At 26.7% G+C, this 10,847-nt stretch overlaps 1 protein-coding gene across 1 annotated transcript in view; it reads left to right on the top strand.

Moving 5' to 3' along the window:
- Positions 1 to 1,890, top strand: part of LOC107450344 (Ubiquitin-specific protease 12/46) — a 32,020-nt gene extending 30,130 nt beyond the window's left edge. The window contains exon 9 of the mRNA XM_071187718.1: positions 580 to 1,890. Coding sequence (XP_071043819.1) covers positions 580 to 681 — 102 coding nt within the window. The 3' untranslated portion in view covers positions 682 to 1,890. The remainder of the gene's footprint in view (positions 1 to 579) is intronic.
- The last annotated feature ends 8,957 nt before the right edge of the window (positions 1,891 to 10,847 follow it).

A 10,847-nucleotide genomic window follows, 5' to 3' on the forward strand; every position in this document is an offset into this window, starting at 1 on the left:
TCTTTCTTGAAAGATGTTCACCTTACCATTATTTTGGAAATAATCATTAGTGTATTACTTCATCGTTTTTTCTTCTTTTTAAGATTATTTCCCAAGAAAAAAATTTTTTTTAGTTGGGTTTAACAATAAAAAAACGACTTTTTGTAGCGATTCAGAAAACCGGAAAAATCAGTTATCCGGAATAGCGATGGTCCCGATCGTTCCGGATAATTGGTTCCCTACTGTATTATTCTCTAAGGTAATTTTGAAATTCTTAATAGCTGAAAGAAAATCTGTTTTATTATTACAAATAAATTAAAACCAAGGAATTTGACCAATCAAAATATTCTTAAAAATGTTAAAGTATAAGATGGATTTAAAATGTGTTAAACTAATATCATTAAACTTAAATTTTCTTCTTTTATCATATCAAAGAAGAGAATTTAAGTTTAGTGTATTAGTTTCAATGTGTGCATGTTTTTTTTTTTTTATTTTAAATTTGCTCGTATTTTTTTTTTTTTATCCAGACAAGTTTTGAATTTTTTTTTTTTAAAGTTTCAAGTAATTTTGTTAGATTGTCTAAGTATCCTTTTCTTTTAGAAAATTGACGCCTCTGCGATTGAAGACTTTTATGGGCTTACATCTGATACACAGAAAACATCTGAATCTGGTTATATTCTCTTTTATCAATCCAAAGAATGAACAAGGTTTCTAAAATTGTTTTCTTCATATTTCAGTGCATTAATAATTTATTATGATCAATATATCAAATTAGTTTTAAGCCCCAAGTGTTAGCGATTTTGAAAATTTGACTATATTTTCATTTGGGAAATTATTTTCCTTTGTAGTAAGCTGAATTGTCTTAACAGGCAATATTTCTTTGATGTCATTGGTTGCAAAGTTGATTTAGATTTACTTTCTAATCTTGACATCGAGTGTTTTGTGAGTTTTTGTTTCTATGAAACATTTAATTTAATATAAATAGTAAAGAAAAAAAATATTCTTATCTGTTTATTTTTTTTTTTAAATTCGTAATCATAAATATATATTTTAGTAATATTATTTGATCATATTGCTTTTAATTTTAGAGTGCAATAATCTGAGAATTATATGTTCTTATGCTTGAATCAATTTTTGTCATAAGATAGTGTATTTTATTTGCTTGTTATTAATAAATCAAATGCTTAAAGAATTTTGAAATTTTTATGGTGAATAGAATGGTGAATTTTTTAAGAAATTTAAAAAAAATCATTCTAATATTTAAGCAATTCTTTAATCGGCAGACCTAATTATAGTATACATTACTCATATGGCATTGTTCAATTTAAAAATTTTTTTAGTCTGAAATTTTTTTTTTTTAATGTTTGAATTTGAGAAACATAAAAAATATTGAGTTTCTAGTAACATTTTGTTGTGAATTCGTATAATTTTTTGTTAATGTCTTCCATCTAATCAATGAAACTTTTTCTTTAATTTTTCTAATTGTTTTAATTGGTTGTAGAGTTGTATTATTTTAATGTGTTCTATTCCACCGGTGTAAATCTGTGTATCTAATATAAGTGCATAATTATGTATGTATAAAAACCAAAACAAAATATGTATAGATAATGTCATTTTTGTACACTGTTGTAGATTTAAAGTTTTATTGTAAATAATTTTAAAACATATTTCAGTTTTCGACTTAGAATTTATTTTAATATTAAAAACAAATATTTTACTTCTGAAATAAGTGTGAAATATATTGTAAAATTTTAATTAAAAATAATATTTAGATTATCATAATAAATTCAGTTCAGATAGAATGTACATTGAGTTTCTATAAAATTATCTGTACTTTATAAATTAATTCCTTCTCTGTGAAAAAAATTGTAATGTACTGTTGTTTTATTAAAATATATACTGATTTCAAAATCTAATTCTCTGTAAATTTTTATATTTTATTTAAGTTATTAAATCAGTTTTAGAAATATAAGGTGGCAAAATTGATCAATCATAACTTTGATTATATGGTTGGCTCATTTTATAATAACAAATAAATAAAGCATCTGATTTTAGAAGAAAAAGAATTATGGACAGAAAGTCAAATAGATTTTATTAAATATTAGTTTATAAAGATAATGTCCTACTTTGGTACTAGTAAATTCTGACTTGGTCTGTAAAAGTTGACCTAGTTGCTTACATTAATATTTTGTTTATTAAACATTTTAATTATATGTTAACAATTCTAGTCATATTAATATTGCTTAATTTCTAAGTAATAAATTAGAGGTTGTGTTATAAACAAATTAAAAGTTAACTTTTTTGTTAAAAATGTATTCAAAATCTTTGCAAATACAACTATTTTTTAAATAGCAATTTTAAACATTTACAGCATATATTATCAATCTATTCTAAAATTTCTTAATTGCTTTAGGTGGGTATTAGATTTTAGTAGGCTGACCCTGTAAATATATATGCTGTAATTACCAATGTTCATGTTTGCCAAATTCTAATTTCTAAAGAGAAAGTTCAATCCTGAAAAGCAAGCCTGTCTCAGCCCTAATACTTTCCATTGATTTGCTGAAATTAAACTTTTTATGTCTGTAACATTTTTAAAAATATTTATACATTTAATTTTTAGTTTGAAAAAACTTCATTATTTTCATTGTAAGGGAAAACATTTAGACATAGTATGCAATTTAGAATGAATTAATGCAAAGTAAATTTTTGACATGATATTTAATATTTGCTGCTATCAGCAAATTACTATATAGTTATAAGAATTATTTATTTCAGTTATCAAATATATCATTATAAAGGAAAAATATATACATTCACTGTATCTTCAACATGAAAATTTATCAAACATCATAATTGTAAGTTATGTTGTTCTGGCAGTGTGCAATTGCTATTCTTTTTTCATGATTTTATTGACCTTATGCGAGAGAAGATTTGGATCTCGAATGGCTGTTATCTATTCAAACACAGATCTTATAGATAATAGCGGTAACTTCTGTAGCCAAAGTGCTTTTAATAGTTTCTCAAAAATGGAGTTTTCAGCCAAACCTTTCATTTGTCATTACTAGTCAGAGGAGCTCTTGTCATCAAGATTAAGTTCGGTCAAGACCTTTTTTAACCCAGCTTCAACATCTGTTACAATATACAAAATTTTTTAATACATTGTATTTTTCATCTGCTGGTGGGTTTCACAAAACATCTATGACGAAATCTAAGACATTTTCATGTAATGAGGCAACGAGTCTGTTTTACTTAGTTAAATCATGAGTAATATTACCATTAGCTAACTGTGCTTCAAGTTATAAAAACCACAGTTTAGGTTTATGTCGCTAAAAAATTAATGCTTTTCCAGTTACTTTGTTTATTTCTTAATTCCCATTATCTTGAGTTGATGAATTCAAATTATCATTTGAACTTTTCTTTATGTTTTATGTAAAGTCAACTCAGATAATAATGGTTATATTTAAATGAGCAAACCTTTTTCTTCGAAATAAAACTTTCACAATGTTGAAATGATGTCGCTCGGTCACCATGTGTATGGCACTTAGACTTCCTACAGTTTGCGGTTTACGATGAATTAATACAAGCAAATTAATGACACAATAATATTTAACATTTAAAACTATCTGCAAGTTAATATATAGTTATAAGAATAATTAATTTCAGTTATAAAATACATCATTAATGAGGAAAAATATATATATTTACTATATCTTCAATGCCAAAATCTTTTGAACATAATTTTAAATAAAGTTATGTTGTCCTAGCAACGTGTAGTTTCCATTCATCAGAAAAATAAAACATTAATGAACAGGATTCTATTGACCTTGTACTCCACAACATATTGAAGGTATCTTTTTAAATTAAGTAAAAATTTTTTTTATCAAATGACAAAATTTTATCTTAAATATATATATGAATACAATGTATCTCATAAATGTGTAACTTTTTAAACAGTTAAACAAAAGATAAAAAAATGAAAGCTTTTAAAATACCATTATTGTTTAGAGGGTAGCTTTAACATTTCAACTGTTAGGACCTTATTAGCCTGACAGATCAGTAAGGATGCACTAGCTTAAGAGATACAACTTAGCTCTCTAGGTTGGGCTCACCCAAAACTTTCAATATGATACACTTTTAAAAGACAATTTATTAATAAAAACATTTAAAAAAGAATTCAAACAGTTATATTTTATTAGTTAAATGAAATGTTAAGTTTATCGAGGGAAAAAATGCGAAGATATTTTAAATAACTTAAGAGGATGCTGCACCAAGAAAAGAAATTCTACCTTGCAAAATCGGTCTAAACTCGGACACTCTGCACTTTTTTCTTGTGACATGTTATGCAGTTCAAGGAAAATTGAACAATGTAACTATAGCATTAGTTTCAAAAAATGATTCTCCGTCAGGGTTTGCAGCCCTTAATTTTAAATGTGTTTTTTTTTAGTTTCGTAGTAAGACATCCAGAAAAAATATTCTGTATATTGGTCTAAATAGATTATAAATGTTAATAGTTACGAGATGTAAGGTAATAGTGATTGACTTATACCTCATAATTTTTTCGTTTCAAATAAGAATGCAAAGAAATAGATTAATTTTTATATATGTGATTGCTGTTTCAAAATTATTAATTGAAAATCTCAGTTTCAATAACCTGCAGCAAAGCTGCTAAGTAATATATGAAAAAATATTAATTATAAAAATTAAAAAATTCTGAGAAAAATGTAATTTTAAAATTGTAAGTAAATTATAAAGTACTTATATAAAATAATAAAAAGTAAAGAAAGACATCCAAAAATATTAAATAATGAAGAAATTTTCAAAGAAAAATAAACATTCTGTTATGATGCATCTTTTTCAATTTTACATTACACCATCACATATACGTTCATCACAAGACCACGATATCACGTATGAAATCAATCTTACTGGCTTCAGTTGCCTAAGATCACACAGATGTTATCTCAATTACTCTATCTTGTGTTAGTATGAATACATACTCTTTAGTATGAGCAATATCAGAGCATGTAGGCCTGAGGAAACTCTTTCTCCTTTCCCCAGTCCTGAAGAGGTTAATAATGATTTGCAATTTTAAAAATTTATTTTAGGTTTATTAAGTAATTGTAATTTTTCAATGTATTAAAATTCATTTTAAATTTATTGAGTATTAAGATGAGCTAGAATAGAAAAAAATTGCATGCAAACATTCATTACAGCATAGTAATTTACAACGAAGGTGAAAATGTATTTATATCTGGTGGCATGTCATTGTGTAAGAAATTTTTTTTGTGATTAAGCATAAAGCTTCACAGTTGGGAAAATTCGCTAGTATGAAAATTATGTATAAAATCTGTCGACTCTGTTGAATTAAAATTTTTTGAGAAAAAAAAATATTCTGAGAAATAGTGAAAATATGAAAGTTGAAAAAATAAATTATGAATCATATATTGGTTGACACTATTCCTCTGAGTGTACACATGGTACTAAATGTCTGTAAAAATTTGCAAATGTGGGAGTGAAACATGACTATTTAATTTTATTGTCACTGTCAAAAAGTATCTTTTTTGAATGAACATGTAATGCTAGATAATTTTGGAGATTTGAAAATAAGTAATTTAAATGAATACTTAAATCTAATGACTGCATAATAATAATAATAATTTTTTTGAGAATAATACTGTACAGTAGGGAAAATTAGCCAATGTGAAAATAAAATATTTGTATTTTAATATTTTGACAGTGAGAAAAAAATTAAAAATTTTTTAGAAAATACACATAATGCCAAACAGCAGTAAAAATTTATAAATATGAAAATAAAATAATTTTTTTTTCTTTTCAAATAATAAACATAATACTGAACAGTTGTGATAATTAGCAATAACAGAAAATGAAACATGAATATTTAAACTGTCACCCCATGAGTGAACCATCTTTTAAGAACATACATGATGCTAAGCAATTATAAAATTTTTCCAATTGGAAAATAAGGTATAAATTTTTATTTCGGTGGCATTGTGAAAGATGTTCTTTGATTTAATTAACATATTAGAAAACAATACATATTTGAATGAACATAACATCAATTTTATAAGAATGATACATTACATTTCAACTCAACTGCTGCAAAATTTAAAGAGAAACAATTTCAAAACAAATATTTCGTAAAAAAAGTAAGTGACTTAAAGCACAAATAATGTCATATAAACAAACATACAATCTTTTTTGTGTACTGTAATGAAGCCTCATTTTCAGGGTCCAAATACAGAATATTTGAAATTTATTGTTGTGCGTTCTTCACATTTGAGTTTTATTCTAAAACAGCAGAGGTAATTTTATTTGAAGAATGATTTTAATTGAAGATATGAAAAGTTAATTTAAAATCTACAGTTTTCTGTGCATATTTTTCAAAAAAGAAATTGGTTTTAAGGTATTGAGATAAAATTCTAAATAAGAGAAATTAATAAAAGGGGTATATTACATATGGCAAATAAAACAGGATAAAACAATTTATGGTTGTATGGAAGTTAAAAAAAAATGCTCAGACATAGACGCATTACATTAAAAGTTGATTAATTTATATGCGGTGGGCACTGGAAACAATGCATATCTACTAATCGTTATATTTACTAATCATTATATTTTGAAAATAGTAACATTAATTTTCTCACTTTTGATCATATTCACATGCTTACAAACAATGTTTTCAGCAAAATCTACTGAAACCTAATGTTCATGATATGGGTATGGGACCTTAACTTTAAATTTTTTAATTAGTTATAATTACCTTAAAAGATCTCATAGATAAGAAAAACAAATTTTTTTTTGATGATGTAGACAACAATGTAATGATGAATAAGAATCATTGCATTATAATTACTAATTAAAAAAAAAGGTACTAATATAGCCAAAAAAAAAAAAACTTTCGCTTTGAATTTATAAGTAGAACTTAAAGCAAGTTTTGAACAAATTTATACAAAAATCACAAACTATTATATCGTGTTCCTGGTGATAAAAATGAAAAAAAAAATTGAAAACTGACAAAACACAACTACAATTTGTTTCAAAGTATGTAAATACAATTATCAGCAGTAAAGTGTATGCAAATTGATACTAATTTCCTAAAGAGTTCCACGTTGGGACTTCTCTTGTTGCAGATTAGAAGACAAATGACTTATATTAGGTTGTAAGATGCTAGTTTAAGCAGAACTGTTAATGTTTTTTTGCTAGTTATTTATTGTTAGCTTGTTTTTTACAGTTATCGTTTTTTTGGCATTAAATTGTTAATTTTTTTTGTTAATTGTTTATTATTTTGTTTGTTTTTGTGAATTTTAATTTAATTGTTAATATCAGGGTTGCCGCAGGCTACTAAAATGCAACTATTTGCTACTATTTTCGGGCTTAGGCAACTATGGCGACTTTTTCTGCCTGAAAAGGCTAAAAAAGCAACGATTCTCAGGAATAGGCGATTATTAGGAGACTTTTTTTACTCTTGGCGAAGTTTTTCCGCAAAAATGAACGTTACTTTTCAGAACGTTAATAAAAGAAAGCAAACTTTTATACAATAATTTGTGTCCAAAGAGCCAAAAATTTTAATTTCCATTGGATTTAATAAAGTACTTGTTATATGTTCTCTTTGAGAGGCAGTTATGTTATTTTTAATTGTTTTTTCCTTCTATTATCATTCATATTTTATTGTAATTCGACTTTTAATTAGTATTTTCTAACATGTATACCTTTTATATTTGTACAAAACTTTTTTTTAATTGGAGCTTGGTTAGGACTGGGCGATAAATCGATGTATCGCGAAATATCGATTAAACGCATATATCAGTAGGCCAATGTAGTGACTTTCGTTGTAAACGATGAATCAGAAATCTGATTTAAGCCGCCGGAATTAGATTACAATCGCGGTTTAACGATTTAATATGCAAGGATCCTTGACTAGGCTAACGCTGTTTCCGCACTAATGAAGACGATTTTGATTTCGTCTAGCTACAGAGATGCAGATAGCATTTTGCTATTAAGATGTTATTTTTGTAATGTTGAATGACGAAGTGCGAATTGAATCAGAACTCCCGGTTTCGTACCAGGATCAGCGTTGTAATATGTAGAACGCAATGCATAGTTTCATTATGTCCATTTTTATCTTTGGGATTATGCGTTTTTTGAAGATTATTTTCAATGTGACTTAAGTCATTTTGCGATCGTTGTGCATTTTATTTCGTCGGAAATAATTGTGGAGGAAATAATTTCGTCGGAATAATAATTTCTTGTAAATTATTTTCAGTGAGACTTTAGCAGCGATCGTTTCGTTCTGCATTATTTCATACCATTTTTTTTTCTGTCTGGGTTTAACGATTCTTGTCAATTATTTTTAGTAGACCTACTGTTACTTTGCGATTGCTGCACAATCGCTGTTATCTTAAATTTTCGTTCTGAACTCAATAGATCAAATCATTGATTTTTTTCAGTTATTGTTTTTTTTAATTTTAAGTGATGCAATTTAATAGGGGTATTTTGTATTTAACTTTGTTATAAAAAGTTAGTTTTTTTAAATTTATTAAATGTAGTTAAGTATAATAATTTGATTGTTTTTCAACCAATAAATGCTCAGTCGTTTTTAATTATAAAAAAAATTAAAACAAAACTTACTTTTATTTAATTTGCTTTTATTTTTGAGAAAATGAAAACAAAGTTTTAAAAAAATTTGGCTATTAGTAAAAAAAAATTTTTTTTAATTAAATAAAAAGTTTAGTATTGTTTTGACGTTTTTAATAATTTAACATTAGTACTTAAAGTATTTTTTTAAAATTTTAATTAAAATTCTTTCAATACTTGTTTGTTTTATAATTTGTTCGATAGTCAGTATCATTTTTAAACAAATAAATCTTTAGTCGATTTTATTTTCAAAAATGAAAATAATAATAAATAAGTAAAAATATTTTTACATTTATTAAGTACAGAATTTGACCATTAGTTAATACTACTTTTTATTATTTTAAATAAGTAAATAAAAAAGGGTCTAATGATGTTTCAAAAGCATGTTTTTTTTCCAACAAATAATAAAAAAAAAATTTTCTTCCTAAAGTGAATATTTCTTTGATTTGTTTTCTACTTCCCTTTTTTTTCCTTCTTTTAATTTTTAATGCATGTATGTAAAATAATTTGTTACAGTATTATTATTTTTAAACCAATAAATCTTAAATCATTTTTAATTTAAGAAAAATGAAATAAAGCTGGGGTTTGCTTTTACTTGAACTTCTTTATTAATTTAATTGAAAAAATTAAGCAATGATATTGATGTCATAGTATAATATGCTTAGAATTAATATTTTCTTTTGTAATAGATTTATTCCTTTTTATTTATTTTTGATTGATTTAAAGATTTCCCATAGGTAATTTTTGAACATATGCTAAATTGCGATACATTACTATATCGTGATGTCTAACTGACGATGTATTACGATTTAAAATTTCTGACATCACCCAGTCCTAATAATAGTATTTGACAATTAAGCTATAATTTTTGTTATTTGGCTACTATTTTTGATAAATTTTTGTTTCTGTTCAGGCAACTGTTTTCATAGATTTAGGCAACTATTTTCATGCTTGAGGCTACTAAAAGTGAGGCTACTAAAAGCAACTATTTTTGTTCATTTTTTACTGTGGCAACCCTGAATATGCTTCATAGTGAACTTTGTGATCGGTGGCGTGCCCAGAATATTGTGTCGCGTGCCATAAATGGCACGCGTGCCATTGGTTCGCCATCCCTGTCGTAGGCGATTAAGGCACTGGGGGTTCGATTGTTCTTGTTTCCAGTGGCACCATCTATGGCCAAGAATACGACTTCTGTCACACATAGGGTGGACTCATTCATACATCCATTCATTCATCCACAGATCGTAATTTTGACTTGAACCAAAGAACGATCTATCTCCAATCGAGTATCCCTAGCGGTATAATTTGTTATGGGAACATAGAGGACTTAGTGATCCAAGAGATTTAACGTGTACCAATCACCATTTACTTCACGGGGAGTTTTCGGCAGACTGGATTCGAACTACATTTCTCACGAACATGGACCTATGATCTAATAGAATTAAAATAAATTTTAAAAGCTATTAAGGTATAAAAACTGGGGTATCAAACGAGACGGAGAAGAAAAAATGTGTGAAGCAAGCTAAGATTGCGAAACAATAACAATGGGGAATTAATTTTTTTTGCATTTATGCAAATACTTTATCTTGCCTAATTCGGATATCAAATCTGAAATTAGTTTTGCTCTTAAAATTACAGATTTTTACAAATGTCATTTTTTGTTGAAATTACAAGTTTAAACTCGTTATATATACCCAGAGATCGCGTTAACTTCATGGGGAGTTAGAGCACATCATTAGGATTAAAATTGCATAGGAACCCATGCCCAGAAATGTCACTAACCACTTTGGGCACTTTCCTAGTATGACCTGTTCAGAAACACGGGAAGAAACAGAGTTCATAATAGTGAGGTTCCCCTAGCGGCGTTTGACATATCCGGGCGGTTCCAATGTAATTTTAATCCGGATCATGTGCTCTGATTCCTTTAGAAGTTTGTCGAAACATTTATTCGTCTCCCTCTTACATATAACGTTCTTAAACTTGTACATTTCGACAAAAAATAGACTAAAAGTGTTATAAAAAGGAAAACCGTAGCTTGGAGAAAAAACTGATTGCAGTTTAAAAATCCGCGACGGGAAAATATCCAAGATCCGTTAAAACAATCTCATGCAACAGGAATGTTCCCCAGTGCAATTCTAACTTGAATATAAGAAAATCTCTGCCTGCTTGATAAGTTAAAAGAAAACATCTTTCTTGTTTCTGGGTCTTACAAT

The sequence above is a fragment of the Parasteatoda tepidariorum genome, chromosome X1, assembly GCF_043381705.1.
Source record: "Parasteatoda tepidariorum isolate YZ-2023 chromosome X1, CAS_Ptep_4.0, whole genome shotgun sequence".
NCBI lineage: Eukaryota > Metazoa > Arthropoda > Arachnida > Araneae > Theridiidae > Parasteatoda > Parasteatoda tepidariorum.